Source organism: Haliotis rubra, unplaced genomic scaffold (genome assembly GCF_003918875.1).
Source record: "Haliotis rubra isolate DU_JTF1 unplaced genomic scaffold, ASM391887v1 Scf28, whole genome shotgun sequence".
NCBI lineage: Eukaryota > Metazoa > Mollusca > Gastropoda > Lepetellida > Haliotidae > Haliotis > Haliotis rubra.
Genome location: NW_025766891.1, coordinates 512660 through 529281, shown reverse-complemented (window position 1 = coordinate 529281; position 16622 = coordinate 512660). Strand labels below are relative to the sequence as shown.

The 16622-nt window shown below is 39.3% G+C and overlaps 1 protein-coding gene across 3 annotated transcripts in view; it reads right to left on the bottom strand.

Moving 5' to 3' along the window:
* The window catches only part of LOC124281103 (ATP-binding cassette sub-family C member 4-like), a 99839-nt gene that overhangs the window by 74812 nt on the left and 8405 nt on the right, over positions 1-16622 (bottom strand). For 2 of the 3 annotated variants that reach the window (XM_046717119.1, XM_046717117.1), the window contains exons 4-5: positions 16269-16432; positions 14007-14132 (exon numbers count right to left, since the gene is read on the bottom strand). In XM_046717119.1, the coding sequence (XP_046573075.1) occupies positions 14007-14132; positions 16269-16432 (290 nt within the window). Of the gene's footprint in view, positions 1-3371; positions 3622-14006; positions 14133-16268; positions 16433-16622 lie in introns of all 3 variants that reach the window. The other variant, XM_046717120.1, reaches the window with a different exon arrangement.

Genomic DNA, 16622 nt, shown 5'->3' with positions numbered 1-16622 from the left:
AAACATTATTCATTCACAGTGCTTACATAAGATATTATAGACAACACAATTTTCATTAATGATCACAAATAATTCTCGATATCAGTCGATGATATTTCCAATAGTGAATCTGTATGTCTCAGGACTTGTGTTTCAGCTAATATGGTAAAAGTGGATAAAACTTGGTAAGATCGCTCCAAATTAATTTTTTTGACCTTAAGGATGTGGGCAATAGAAAAATCATTAAATTCATGGGTTAACACAGACAAACCAGCTGACAGGTTATGGTTAATAAGCATGCAAATAAATAACAGTTTAGTAGTACAAGTAAGGACAACATGCTCAGGCACAAGAATCAACTGTGTGATGTGTTGAATAGAACTTTCACCATGAACTGTTGTATATAAAAGCCAGAATTGGACTGAAGTCTGAGGTGATCTGAGTTCATTTAAACCTAGGATCCCTATTCCACAAAGAAAAATTAAACTTCGTTGCATTCTGAACTTCATCATAAACCCTGCATTCTGATTGGATGAACTGGTCACATATTGAGAGGTTTCTTGAGATTCTTCTTAATTTCAACTGTGTCTACCCATTCCCAGACAATTTCCCCCCTTTCAAACCCTCGCCAGGGTTACATAATTTCATTTCTTGAGGTTTCATTTTAAACACAATTTCAGCTGTGTCTTCCCATTCTCAGGGGACCAATGCTTGATTCTGTCAGTTTCTGACTCATTTAACACAGCGTTTGCCCTGACAGAGTTTCATACAGAAATGTACATCCAGTCTGCACAAATTTATAGAATATATGTAGGAAAAAAATACATCCTGGATGCATGCATGATAATATTCTCAGCATCGTTTTCTTAACAAGAAACATATAAAGATTCTGTAATTATTGTAATCCTTGAATCTTACAGTACAAAACGCTACACTACTTCATTACTCCACAGAACCTTCATATTTCCTCAAAATTAGTAACTGGGGGTCCTGTGGACCAATAGTTTTGTAGATGGAAGAAAACCCTGCCGACATATTTGCTCCTGTTCATCACAGTCTGACTGATTATGTAGTTCTTTTCTTGCCTTGACTGAGAGATCTCACTAACTCTGTTTTGATGCTACTCTCTGTCAATCACAGATGCACTAACGATGTATCACAGTATCACAACTGCGCCAAAGATGTACCACAGATGTAGGTCGTAATGCTGTTGCAATAGTACAGTGGTTTAAACCTCATAGCACAAATACAGCTGAATAAATCTTATAGCACCATCCTCACAAATGTATAAATGTTGTTGTATAAGTACAGTGGTATAAATGTTGTTGTATAAGTACAGTGGTATAAACACCATAGCACCACCCTTACAGAAGTATATACGCTGTTGTACAAGTACAGTGGTATAAACACCATAGCACCACCCTTACAGAAGTATAAATGCTGTTATACAAGTACAGTGGTGTAAACACCACAGAACCACCCTTACAGAAGTATATACGCTGTTGTACAAGTACAGTGGTATAAACACCATAGCACCACCCTTACAGAACTATAAATGCTGTTATACAAGTACAGTGGTGTAAACACCATAGCACCACCCTTACAGAAGTATATACGCTGTTGTACAAGTACAGTGGTATAAACACCATAGCACCACCTTTACAGAAGTATAAACGCTGTTGTACAAGTACACTGGTATAAACACCATAGCACCACCTTTACAGAAGTATAAACGCTGTTGTACAAGTACACTGGTATAAACACCATAGCACCACCCTTACAGAAGTATAAATGCTGTTGTACAAGTACACTGCTAGCACACCATAGCACAACCCTTATAGAAGTATAAACACTGTTGTACAAGTACAGTGCTAGCACACCATAGCACTAATTCAGCTGAATAAACCCCACAGCACCACCCTTACAGAAGTATAAACGCTGTTGTACAAGTACAGTGCTAGCACACCATAGCACAACCCTTATAGAAGTATAAACACTGTTGTACAAGTACAGTGCTAGCACACCATAGCACTAATTCAGCTGAATAAACCCCACAGCACCACCCTTACAGAAGCATAAATGCTGTTGTACAAGTACACTGGTATAAACACCATAGCACCACCTTTACAGAAGTATAAACGCTGTTGTACAAGTACACTGGTATAAACACCATAGCACAACCCTTACAGAAGTACAAACACTGTTGTACAAGTACAGTGGTATATTCAACGCAATAGCACAACCCTTATAGAAGTATAAACACTGTTGTACAAGTACAGCGCTAGTACACCATAGCACTAATTCAGCTGAATAAACCCCACAGCACCGTGCACCCTTACAGAAGTATAAACGCTGTTGTACAAGTACAGTGCTAGCACACCATAGCACTAATTCAGCTGAATAAACCCCACAGCACCGTGCACCCTTACAGAAGTATAAACGCTGTTGTACAAGTACAGTGCTAGCACACCATAGCACTAATTCAGCTAAATAAACCCCACAGCACCACCCTTACAGAAGCATAAACGCTGCTGTACAAGTACAGTGGTATAAACACCATAGCACAACCCTTACAGAAGTACAAACACTGTTGTACAAGTACAGGATATAAACACCATAGTACCACCCTTACAGAAGTATAAACGCTGTTGTACAAGTACAGTGGTATAAACACCATAGCACCACCCTTACAGAAGTATAAATGCTGTTATACAAGTACAGTGGTATAAATACCATAGCATAACCCTTACAGAAGTATAAACGCTGTTGTACAAGTACAGTGGCATAAACGCCATAGTACCACCCTTACAGAAGTATAAATGCTGTTATACAAGTACAGTGATATAAACACCATAGTACCACCCTTACAGAAGTATAAATGCTGTTATACAAGTACAGTGGTATAAACACCATAGTACCACCCTTACAGAAGCATAAATACTGTTGCACCAGTTCAGTGGTATAAACACCATAGCACCACCCTTACAGAAGTATATGCACTGTTGCACCAGTTCAGTGGTATAAACACCATAGCACAAATACAGCTGAAAAAACACCATAGCACCACCTTTACAGAAGTATAAACGTTGTTGTACAAGTACAGTGGTATAAACACCATAGCACCATTTAAGTGCCATGTAGCACCAATACAGATGAAAAAACCCATAGCACCACCCTCACAGATCCACAAACGCTGTTGCACTAGTACAGTGCTAAAATACCATAGCACCACCCTCACAGATCCACAAACGCTGTTGCACTAGTACATTGGTATAAACACCATGGCACCAATACAGTTGTGTAAAAGCCTCAGCACCTCCTTCACAGCTGTGTTAACCCAGCAGCAAAACTGTACAGCTGCATCCCATGATTATACTGAAAAGATGACAAACCTGTATCCGTTGGCAACAGACTGCCATCTCTGCAGAGAACTGAAAGGCGAGGGCAATGAACAGAGTCACTGAAACTCGGATGCCTTGCAGAAGTCCAATGGCCACAAACAAAGACTTCGACATCAGCACTTTTCCTGTACACACATATGTGATGACCATGAGGAAAATCACCAGCTTCATGGACACGAATACCGGCCCTAGGATAAAGGCCTGCACATAGCGTGTATTGCGAATCTTGCCTATTTCCGTACTGAAATAAAAAAGTGAAGGAATTCTCACTTCGCTGTTTACATCTGTCTGTATGTGAATGCCAATTAGAAAATGAGTTTGAGGTAATTCATTTAGTGTTTTGTTAGTGCATCAACCATGTTAGGGGGAATAACTGAGATGGGTTTAACACTTCATTCAAGTTTTCCAGTTGTATGAAGGTGTGAAGGTTTATTGTGGGAGGAAAGGAAAAGTGATGCAGGCTCGTATCATTTAAAACTCTAGTTAAACAACATGGGTATGGTGCTAACAAACCAGGATTCAAACCCATGATCATAGGTTACTGGTGTACTCAAGGGATGCAACTCTGTAGGTGAATTACAGTGCCAAAATGATAATGTCTTTTTGCCAAACTGAGAGAATATGTATGTGTAGAGCATGTTTGTAGAGTGTTGATAGTTGGACATATGAAACTACACACCAAACACACCAAACACAAGCAAAGTGGCATTCTGTACAACCTCTACTGTTTGTATGCTTTTCATCAGGAAATGTTTTGTCCGGTACATCTTTGTACTCAAAATATTTGCTTATTCATAAAGGGCAGAAATAACTTTTAGTGCATTATATCATTCATATTTCTTATAACTCTGACCCACCATCCTTTGAAAAAAATAATTGTCGCAGTTTTAAAATTGCCGGGACTAGCAACCTGTGGAGAACATTTACATCTGAATCTCAAAACATATTATGTTTTTCTCATATTTTTTTAGATCAAATTTCTACACTGAAAGTTTCACATGCTTGTTTCTGGAATTTACTCACTTCAAAACTGGGGAGACATAAAGGCCACACTCTATGTTGTGGAAGTTTTTAAAAAGGTGTACTGCAGGGTGAATACTTGTGTCCGTATGGTTTTCTTACATAAAGTTCATAATTTCCAAACTGAGGTGGGAATGAAATGAAACCTTATTGTTCCGAAAACTGACACTTGATTGGCCAAAAAAGCATCCATACTTCATTCAGGAGGTCAGGGTTCACCGAAACATCACCTGACCTCTTTGGATGTTAGGTCTTCTCACAACATACTGAAAAAAGGACCAGACTGAAATTCATCAAGACAAAGGTTGGACCAATGATATTTTGAATGTTTGACTTAAGAAGTCCTCTATTTAATAACTGATATTTTGCTCAAGGACCCTGTGGCATGACACATACAAATGAGTAATTTTGTTACCATAAATACTTTTTTACATAAAATGTATCACTTCCAAAGGATATTAATATTATCAACATATCTATCATTTGTAATAAAAAGGATGCAATAACTCATAAATATATCTACTGTTACACATGACAGAATTTTCAACATTTATATATCCAGTTAAAAAAATGTTATGAGTTTTATCCATGGTCAATGGTACTCGATTTCATTTTACATGAATTAAAAAACACTTATTGACAGATTAAAAAAATAATCACAAAACAAAATGAAACAAAAAAAAGTAGGAAGGACCAAGATTCCACAGCTAAGATCAGAGCATCTTATTTTTGCATACACTTTGAGATTTAGTATTAAGTTTTTAAATGCCAACATGATGACAACATTTTATGTAATTACTCAGTAATCCAATGTAATCTGTGAATTAAAAAATAGCAATACGCAAAAGGAATGATGCCATGCAAGTTAATGCCAGTGATCAATAATTAGCCCACATTATTACCAGGGCCCTGTTCCACAAAGCGATCGTAGCGCTAAGATGATCGTAACTCCAATACTTTAATATAGACTTACGACTGTCGTAGCCCTAAGATGATCATAACTCCCATACTTTAATATAGACTTACGACTGTCGTAGCGCTAAGATGATCGTAACTCCCATACTTTAATATAGACTTACGACTGTCGTAGCGTTAAGATGATCGTAACTCCCATACTTTAATATAGACTTACGACAAGCATGACAACGGTACAAGAATCTGTATCGAAACGTCGCACTCACGAATAAAAAGAAGTTGTTATCCATAAAGTGTGTTCTATATTGTACTTCCCAACTTCTAAAATGCCACTCAAAGAAATTACAATCCTGTCACAAGACAGACAGCGTATCGCAGAGACGCCAACCCTGAATCTAAGGAAAACGGAGTCATGACTGGCTGAAAGCCAGGCCTGAGCACCAAAGGTGCAAGTTGGGCATGAGCGTTTGGTCGGTTCTGCCATTTTGTTTCACTTTCACATGCCTTCGGAAAAACTTTGTGAATCTTCATCGTCAATAACACGGAATATACACAATCGACACCCAAAGGATCAAACGCTAAGCTTCTGAATGCTTTTACCAGTGTTCACTCAAATAAATCACTGGCGACTTATGAAATTGTATACCGCAAAAATAAATTCAGAATTTTTTCTAAAAAATCAGAGTTTTTTAAAGAGAAATCGGAGAGCAGATTTTGTATTTGAAAATCAGAGTAACTCCTCCAAACTCGGAGTGGTTGGCATCTCTGCGTATGTAATACTTGACGTACACCAACTTCCTAAGGCAAGGGAGTCAACTAACTCTACAAGACCAGCTTCCATCAGTGCCAAACCAGTTATGTACTGGCTGGTCTAACACACATGCACAACAATGTAACTAACAAGTATGCATAGTCAAAATGAAACTTTCAAGTATATACATCTACCAGTTCGCCTGAATATTTTGGTCGACTGCAGTACTTGAAAAGCATCTGTATCATCATCTGGGTTATTTCCAGATATATTCCAACTTTTTTTATCTTTATACTCAAGGTGAGGTGAGGTGAGGTGAAATTGGGTTTAAAGTTGCGCTGGAGAATATTTCGCTCATATGACGACGTGCATCCGTGTGTATGTGCGGCTGCTTGTACTAGCCCAGACTTAAGCTGGTTGTATAGTGCTAGCCCACTGAGATACCATGCCGCAGTGAAGTATGAATACCCCACTCAGACACATTATACTGACTCCGAGCCGACCAGTCCTTGTTGTACCCATTAATGCCGAGCGCCAGGCAGGGGCCAACAAGTACCATATTTTAACGTCTTTTGGTATGACGCGGTCGGGAATCAAACCCGCGACCTTCCGCTCTCCCGGGCGGACGCTCTAACCACTACACCACGGAGGCGGTCTTATACTCAAGGAGCTCAAGTAAGCTGATGCACATTACGAGGTGAGACCCATGCTCTTACCATACAGATGTTGATTATGGATAGGTTTGTCATAGCCAGGCAAAGCCTGGTGGTAGTTTTTGGTCCAGTGCATACAGCCCAGATCACAAATCAGTCAATGTTAAGAAACGCTAGTCACAGAGAGTCCTTGGATGGGTGATCATGTTGAAAGCTTGAAACCCGAGTTTCTAAGAGAGTCCTGCTCTACAACCAAGCACACTTGTGGTCTCACTTTAGGCAAATGAGTTTCAAAATTACCTCTGTATTACACAGCAGAAAATGGGTACCCGGTGGGATAAGTCATAAGACTATCACATCTTCTACTGCCTCACAGGCAGCTTGGGTTATCAGGGGTAATTATGTCCATTATGCTGTATGCACTCAGAGTATGTCCCAGCAGTGTGGAGTTCTGTGCTAATGCCATTTGTTTTAATCTTGGCAGAATCTCACTGGAAAATAGGGACAAAGGAGGGGTGTAGCTCTAAACAGCAATTGGCGGAACTTTGATCAAGCTACAAAATCCCAGGCTAGTTCTGCCAGAGTGGAAGCATGACTATATGAATCGGTTAACTCCCTTGCCTTGGGAAGGTAAACAAAGACTGAGGGCTGAAACAATATGGCAATTCAAAGCCATGTAAATTAACCCACCAAAACAAATCATGGATAGTACACAAACTAAAAAGAAATAACAAAAAAGGTTGCATTGCCTTGAAAAAATATATTGATACAGAAATTATCATGAAATACATACTACAATATCCAATCAATACTTGAGAGGTTTTTACTCTTGTCAACAATTACTGGTATCTGAGACATGCTATTTTGGGAATATTGTAAAAAATAGTACGTGTCTACACATGCTCCCAACATAAACTGTAACACTTAATTTCCCATAAATAAACCCCTACTTCATAACAATGACAAATATTTCCTGCAAACCCATAGAATCAGTATCACATGACTAGCTTGGACAGGATGCCAGCTATAACACTCATTGTGGCTCGCCTTGTGTTACAGTCAATTTCATTAGTGCTAATGAGCATGGTCAAAGTGCAAATGCCAAATAAAGACCAAAATTTACAGTATCACGAAAACGGAACACAAGTGTTGAGCCAGTATACTCACTGCACAACTATTAAAATTTCATTAAACTTGAAAAGGAAATGGCTGAGTTATGGCCAAAGAAGGTTTTCCAATATGGCTGCTATGGCTATCCTGTGGGTTTGTGAGTAAACCTGGAAGTCTAGTTTAACAATGTTCTTGAATTTTTAGCTCCATAAAAGAATAACTTTTTGAGGTAAATATATTATTCATTATGCCAAAGTTAAAAAAGGGAAAAAAATTCACTGCCTGTTTTTTTAACTATTACACTAAATAATGTAGCAAAAAGTCAGTGATGTTATTCTGCAGAATCTTTTATACCAATCAGGAAATACTAATCTCCAAGTAAGTGCTGCATATAGTTGGGTTTTATTATTACTATATTCAAATAATTGTTACTCTTAGAAACAATTCTAGTCCTTACAAACGTTGTACAGAATGCCCCAAATTATGTGAAAATGTGTGTTATACAACCTACTTTTAGCATGCTCTCGGCAATATTGACACACTTTATGGATAACTTCTGTTATATCATGGGAGCAACATTTCAATCGGGGCTCGATTTAAGAGATGTTAACCTACTTGCACCAGGTGCAACCTTAGATAAAAACCTAGTTGCACCAGTCAAATTCCAGTTGCACTGCTTTTATTGCAATATGCAATGTAAGAAATATGGTAATGAATTATTTAGATGTTTTATTGAGAGTTTACCCACTCAGAAATTGAGTTGCACCAGGTGCAAGTTCAGCTTATAGCTAGATTGCATTTTGTAATATTGGGGTTGCACCAGTGCAAGTAACAAAGTACTAAATCGAGCCCTGTCAATATATATTCTTGTTCCGTTGTCAAGCAGGACAGAATTCCTGAACACAAGCATCTGTACTGAAATGCAGCACTCATGAAATAACAGATGTTTTTGTCCCTAAAGTTTGCCAATATTGTATTTCCCAATTTCTAAAATGGCACTAAAAAAAGTACTCTATCAGCATTCACTAAAACCTGCAATGTGTTAGAACCAACAAGTTAAACCAGAAGTTGTTAGAGATTAAAGGTCGCAACTCAAAAGAAACCGTTCTTAAAGCAAACAAGACGCTCATAACTAAAGTTAAAGAAAGAAAATATATGCTAGAAACAATCAGAGTACCTTGATGTCAAACAGTCAAAAAGAGTTTCACAGAACAAGAAAAAGAATGAACAAAATGAAAATGAATGTGCTGTGAGTCCAATATTTTAAAGAATGGCACCATTTGAATTATCAAATCCTATTCAATTGCACCCAGGTAGCATGTCCATTAAGTCGTACTATATCCAACTTCTTCAGTCAGTCTAGCTGGTTTTATTGGACATGTAAAATTTCCCGAAGGTTTATGGTTTTAGCTACTTTTAGCACATTGAAAAAGACTCCTGAAAGTCCCTCAGACCTACAAATCAACAGTTCATTCCCGTTTTTTGTCAACAAATTCTTTTCTGAATTGATCCATTTGCAGTGAGTGGGTGAATTGTTTCAGACCAGTCAGAAATACATTCCAAGCTCTCTTTCTGGGACAGTTGATGTTTGTTTTATTTCATTTGAAAAAAAGGTTTCTGAATCCATCTTTCAGATTCCCTTCAAATTTTGAGCTGTCACTGAATTTCATTTCTATTTAGCCGACTGGCTAGCAAAGATGACCGTTAGGCAATGTCCTGTGCACAGTCACCATTTTCAAGATTGCATGGGATCATCTCAAACCTCAGTGTCAGTGATTGAGTGAGTGGTGTTTATTGCTACTTTTAGCAATATTCCAGCAATATCATGGCGTGGGAAACCAGAAATGGGCTTCACACACTGTACCCATGAGGGGAATTGAACCCAGGCCTTCGGTGTGACGAGCGAACTCTTTAAACACTAGGTTACCCCACCACCCCCAGTGTCAAATGACAGTGGCTGCCCAACTATTCATCACGACATACTGAATACCAGTACGTGATACCCGCACCTTGGATGTTGGCCTCTGTAAGTGAAACAGTCCATAAAGAGAACCATCTTACATGGCATTTTCTATCCAGTATGACAGATCTGCATGTATCTGGGATCCTGTTTAAGTCAATGCCAACTCATTGTAACAGATAAAATTCACATATTGGCAAGTTGTTTGACAGCATGAGCAATGATCAACCCCCCAAAATAGAGTGAGTGAGTGAGTAAGGTTTTACACCGCTTTTAGCAAAATTCCAGCAATATCACGGAGGGGGACACCAGAAATGGGCTTCACACATTGTGCCCATGTGGGAAATCAACAACACGAGCATCAATCTGCGCAATTGGGATACCATGACATGTGTCAACCAAGTCAACGAGCCTGACACCCGATCCCGCCAGTCGCCTCTTACGACAAGCATGGGTTATTGAAGATCAATTTTAACCAGCATCTTCACAGGTTCTAGACATTGGGGGATTCACCCAAATGTAGTTTAATAATTCACTGTTTGATTGACAGCATAATGATGGACAGCTAGATTAGTAGCGTTCATCAAGCGGAGGTTACCCTCCAGTCAATGTGATGTCACATGTGATGGAGTGAGTGAGTATGGTTTTACACCGCTTCTAACAATATTCCAGCAATATCATGGTGGGAGATACCAGAAATGGTCTTCACACATTGTACCCATGTGGGGAATCGAACCCAGATCTACGACGTGATGAGCGAACGCTTTAACCACAAGGCTACCCCAACACCCCATGTGTGATGGAAAAAACACTGCTGATGTTATTTCTGATATTGACAGAAGTTAGCACAGTTAGTAAAATATTCTCCCAGAAGTAGGTAAAATCAGAGATGCCTCTTGGAAGGCCAGAGTGAGTGAGTTTGGATTAACAACGCTCTGAACAGCACTTCGGTTATATCGCAGCTCAACGGAACATTCCAAGAGATACAGATCTCAGACATTACCAAGTTAGTGGTTCCAACAAGCATGGGGATGGTGCTGACAAACCTAGAGGCATTATCTGGTCAACTTGAGATTCAACCGTGATCATGGGTTCCTGGCATGCCCAGGGGACACAACTCCGTACAGCTAATTGCAGAGGATTAGATCGCAGGGCCACTTACGTCCCCAACAGCCTGGAGTGAGTGAATGTTGGCCAATGAGTGAGTCAGAAAATCACAATTATATATATCGAATGTCTGATGAAGAAGGACAAAATGATCGAAACGATCAACATGGCTTCGACGACCTCTGAGTGAGGCATACTATCAGCCAGGTCACACAAGAATAACCTTACCTAGATTTAAGTTGCTTACAGCGAGCATATGGTATATTCTCCCAACAATAAACTTGGTTTCCTAACTGTACCACTACAATGTGACCAGTTCTGTGGCACACAGAATATTGGGGAGTATGGAGAATCGTGAAACTCTAACCCATTGCCAGGTGGTTACAGACTGTACTCTGCCCGAACAATAAACTTGGTGTATTAACTGTTACATACAGAGTGACCTGTTCTGTCACATACAGAATACATGGGAATATCTAGCCTTGAAGAGCCCGACCCAACTTTAGGTGGTTACAGGCTGTCCCAACAATAAACTAGGTGTATAACTGTACCATACAGAGTGACTTGTTCGGTGACATACAGAATACATGGGAATATCTAGCCTTGAGGAGCCCAACCCAACTTTAGGTGGTTACAGGCTGTCCCAACAATAAACTAGGTGTATAACTGTACCATACAGAGTGACCTGTTCTGTCACATACAGAATACATGGGAATATCTAGCCTTGAGGAACCCGACCCAACTTTATGTGGTTACAGGCTGTCCCAACAATAAACTTGGTGTATTAACTGTTACATACAGAGTGACCAGTTCTGTCACATACAGAATACATGGGAATACCTTGTGAAACAGCTTCACGTCTGCATCTGAAGAAGCTCAACAAGAGATATATGATACATAGTACTCAAGATGAGAGCTATTAGTAAGCAAAGACATTTTCTGCCATTGTCAGTTCATAGCCGAGTGAATGAGTATGGCTTTATGCCGCTTTTAGCAATATTTCAGGAATGTCTTAGCAGGGAACACCAGAAATGAGCTTCACACATAGTACCCATGTGGGGAATCGAACCCAGGCCTTCGGCTGGACAAGCGAACACTTTAACCACTAGGCTACGCCACCATCCCAGCAACAAAGAGGCAAACTAGAGCTTGATAATGCCAGTATGCTTCCAAACAATGTTGGAACAAAGACCAAGATCAAATTATCACCTACATCAAATGTTTTAGTTGTGTCGAAAGGTTAACTAAATAAGTACTAGCCATATATACCTGCCATTTTGGCCATCCAATCCTCATTATAGTTGCTGCATGGCTGACAACAAGCATAGATCATGCAAGACCAACTCTGTTCTGGAATCCCTATAATCCCTATCGATACATCGGTGAATACGAACTGTGAAAAAACCAACTGAATGAGGATATCTTCTTGTGATGTACAATATTCCAAACAACTAAATGTAATTATACAAAATATTTTGAGATTATCAGTTCTATATACACCAAATGGATTTTTAAGGATTTCATATCAAAAAGAATATACGATAACATACAATTTTCAAATAAAATTTTGTATCCATTTACATTTTAAGCTATGCAATGTTTAATTTCCCAGCTGAATATATATAACTATATAAACAAGTAAAGCATTGTTTAATCTCCCTGCTAAATATATCCTGCTGTATATATTGTAAATACACAAAATAACTTTTCGATAGTTCTAAATGTGTCCTTAATAACAAATGCTAATATTAATCTTACCATACAACTTTATAAGAAGTCATAGTTCCTCATATTTGCTCTAAATACACAGCTTATCAAATGTCTTTCTTGTACACTCAGACAGGTTAACTGGTAAACAATGTAAAATGCCACACATTGTCTCCACTGTTACAACAACTTAACTACGCCATTGAGAATCAGCTGTAAGGGGAACAGTACAACAACGTAACAATACCACATGGGATAAGCTTTCAGGGGAACAGTATCTACAGCAGAAGCAACACATGCAAGCAAAAAGCAGAAGCAGTGATATGTGCCAAGTGAAATAAGTGACAGAAGAAGTAAAAAAGAAAACTAGTACAAGCAAAAGTGGAAAAAAACCGAAAGAAAATATATTTCATTGCAGTCATGCACATCATTAGAAGACACAGGTCAGTGTGACCTAACCATAGAACATCCACTAGCTATGACCATTAAAACTTATTTATTATCATCATGGTACATTTCTTGAATTAATACTAAAGAAGAAAATGTTCTTGGGTTACTGCTTTAGCATTAAACAATGTTCTTGGGTTACTGCTTTAGCATTAAACAATACCTTTGCCCGTTTTCATTCTTTTCGACTAGGACTAAGATATCTTTAACAAAACAGTTATACTGTGTCATAATTCAAGGATTCCTATTTTAGGCGAAAGATTTGGATATTTATTATATGTTCAAACAAAATTTCATAAAATGTAAAATGTGCATACCTGCAATGATAGGAAATTATCTCCATTAACAGAAGGCCGTAAACAAACAACTTCAAATGTCCAACTTATGCATGATTTGTGACTTTGTGTGCAAATATTCGTATATCATTAGAAATTCATTAAACATTCTATATCAATACAAGAAATGTGATAAAATGCATTAAAACTAAAGTAAAAGCATTTCAAATGAATATATTCAAATCATTATAATGCATAGCAACATATTTCATGTCAAATAAAAACATTAATAACATTCAAACACAATTTAAAGAGTCTTAAAAAGACGAGAGCTTTTGCAAATATGATGCTAGAAAAACATGAAAACTTCTGTTTATATGCAAACATTGAATAATACTTATATATGCATTTTGAAACGTGACATCTTTTTCAAACTAAATTTATGGTACAATCCTTCAATTGCATGAGAATCAAGAACATCTCACAGATTGTAATTTACAGCCTAAATGTAATATTATTGTTAATTATCAGAAAAATAACATATAAGAACAGACTTTATATGCAGATGTAACACCAAATGTTGGTGTTTGATCGAGGTGAATTTGTAATGTTGAAAGTTTGAATATAAGGGTAGATATATTAAGAAATGGAATTGCAACTGAGGAGATGAAATCTACCTACCTTCTGATTTTCTCCACCATATCTCCAAATGGTTTTTCCCAACAATACATCTTTATAACTCGCATCCCTGAGATGATCTCATTCATCACACGCACTCGTTCATCGGTGTGTTTAGCTGTCTTTTGTCTGTAGGGAGAAGAAACCATTTCACATTTAAGGACTGTTTCCCTTTTCACGCATGCATTGATGGTCAGTGGTCAGGAAATGCTCAAAGTAGCATGAATAGAAACCAAAGGTTGAAAATATGAAACATCTTAAATGTTATGTTTTTTCTCTTCATGTGTTTTTTTTTGCAAGATACCCAATGATTACAGCTTTGCAAGTTTAAAACTACTCACAGAGTAGAGAGAAGAATTTCCCCTGACTAACCACCTGAGTAAAGAGAAGAGTTTCTCGGTCTACTTACCTGAGTACAGAGAAAAGTTTCCCAGGGCTACACACCTGAGTACAGAGAAGAGTTTCCCAGGTCTACTCACCTGAGTACAGAGAAGAGTTTCACATGTCTACTCACCTGAGTACAGAGAAGAGTTTCCCAGGTCTACTCACCTGGGTACAGAGAAGAGTTTCACATGTCTACTCACCTGAGTACAGAGAAGAGTTTCCCAGGTCTACTCACCTGGGTACAGAGAAGAGTTTCCCAGGTCTACTCACCTGAGTACAGAGAAGAGTTTCCCAGGTCTACTCACCTGAGTACAGAGAAGAGTTTCACATGTCTACTCACCTGAGTACAGAGAAGAGTTTCCCAGGTCTACTCACCTGAGTACAGAGAAGAGTTTCCCAGGTCTACTCACCTGAGTACAGAGAAGAGTTTCCCAGGTCTACTCACCTGAGTACAGAGAAGAGTTTCACATGTCTACTCACCTGAGTACAGAGAAGAGTTTCCCAGGTCTACTCACCTGGGTACAGAGAAGAGTTTCCCAGGTCTACTCACCTGGGTACAGAGAAGAGTTTCCCAGGTCTACTCACCTGAGTACAGAGAAGAGTTTCCCAGGTCTACTCACCTGAGTACAGAGAAGAGTTTCACATGTCTACTCACCTGAGTACAGAGAAGAGTTTCCCAGGTCTACTCACACCGGGTACAGAGAAGAGTTTCCCAGGTCTACTCACCTGAGTACAGAGAAGAGTTTCACATGTCTACTCACCTGAGTACAGAGAAGAGTTTCCCAGGTCTACTCACCTGGGTACAGTGAAGAGTTTCACATGTCTACTCACCTGAGTACAGAGAACAGTTTCCCAGGTCTACTCACCTGAGTACAGAGAAGAGTTTCCCAGGTCTACTCACCTGAGTACAGAGAAGAGTTTCCCAGGTCTACTCACCTGAGTACAGAGAAGAGTTTCCCAGGTCTACTCACCTGAGTACAGAGAAGAGTTTCCCAGGTCTACTCACCTGAGTACAGAGAAGAGTTTCCCAGGTCTACTCACCTGTGTAAAGAGAAGAGTTTCCCAGGTCTACTCACCTGTGTAAAGAGAAGAGTTTCCCAGGTCTACTCACCTGTGTATAGAGAACAGTTTCACAGGTCTACTCACCTGAGTACAGAGAAGAGTTTCACAGGTCTATTCACCTGTGTATAGAGAACAGTTTCACAGGTCTACTCACCTGGGTTACAGTGAAGAGTTTCACATGTCTACTCACCTGAGTCAGAGAAAACTTTCCCCAGTCTATTCACCTGAGTACAGGGAAGAGTTTCCCGGGATGACTCACCTGAGTATATAGAAGAGTTTCCCGGGATGACACACCTGAGTATATAGAAGAGTTTCCCGGGATGACTCACCTGAGTATATAGAAGAGTTTCCCGGGATGACTCACATGAGTATATAGAAGAGTTTCCCAGCATGACTCACTTGAGTATATAGAAGAGTTACCCAGGTCTACTCACCTGAGTACAGAGAAGAGTTTCCCGGGATGAATCACATGAGTACAGAGAAGAGTTTCCCGGGATGACTCACCTGAGTATATAGAAGAGTTTCCCGGGATGACTCACCTGAGTATATAGAAGAGTTTCCCGGGATGACTCACATGAGTATATAGAAGAGTTTCCCAGCATGACTCACTTGAGTATATAGAAGAGTTACCCAGGTCTACTCACCTGAGTACAGAGAAGAGTTTCCCGGGATGAATCACATGAGTACAGAGAAGAGTTTCCCGGGATGACTCACCTGAGTATATAGAAGAGTTTCCCGGGATGACTCACCTGAGTATATAGAAGAGTTTTCCGGGATGACTCACCTGAGTACAGAGGAGAGTTTCCCGAGATGACTCACCTTAGTACAGAGAAAAGCTTGCCCATCCATCCCTGTAGAGGTATGAGCAGTATGAGGACAGCGAAGCCTGCCAGCACTGCCGGCCCCAACTCATACCAAAGTATCACCAGGACGGCTATTGCTTGCACCGGGCCAATCCACAAAAAGTGAAGAAATATCACAGCCTGGAACAAGAGATCAGGACACACTGTAGATCAGGAAATCCACACGGTCACCAATCTTAAAATTACAGTAGGACAGACTTCACAAGTTGTACTCAGGAGCAAGCAAAACAAGTCTGAATGAATGTGCCCAGATGTATTAATCATTTTTTGACAATGAGTAGTTAGGTTTAATATTCTTGCCAGCCATAGT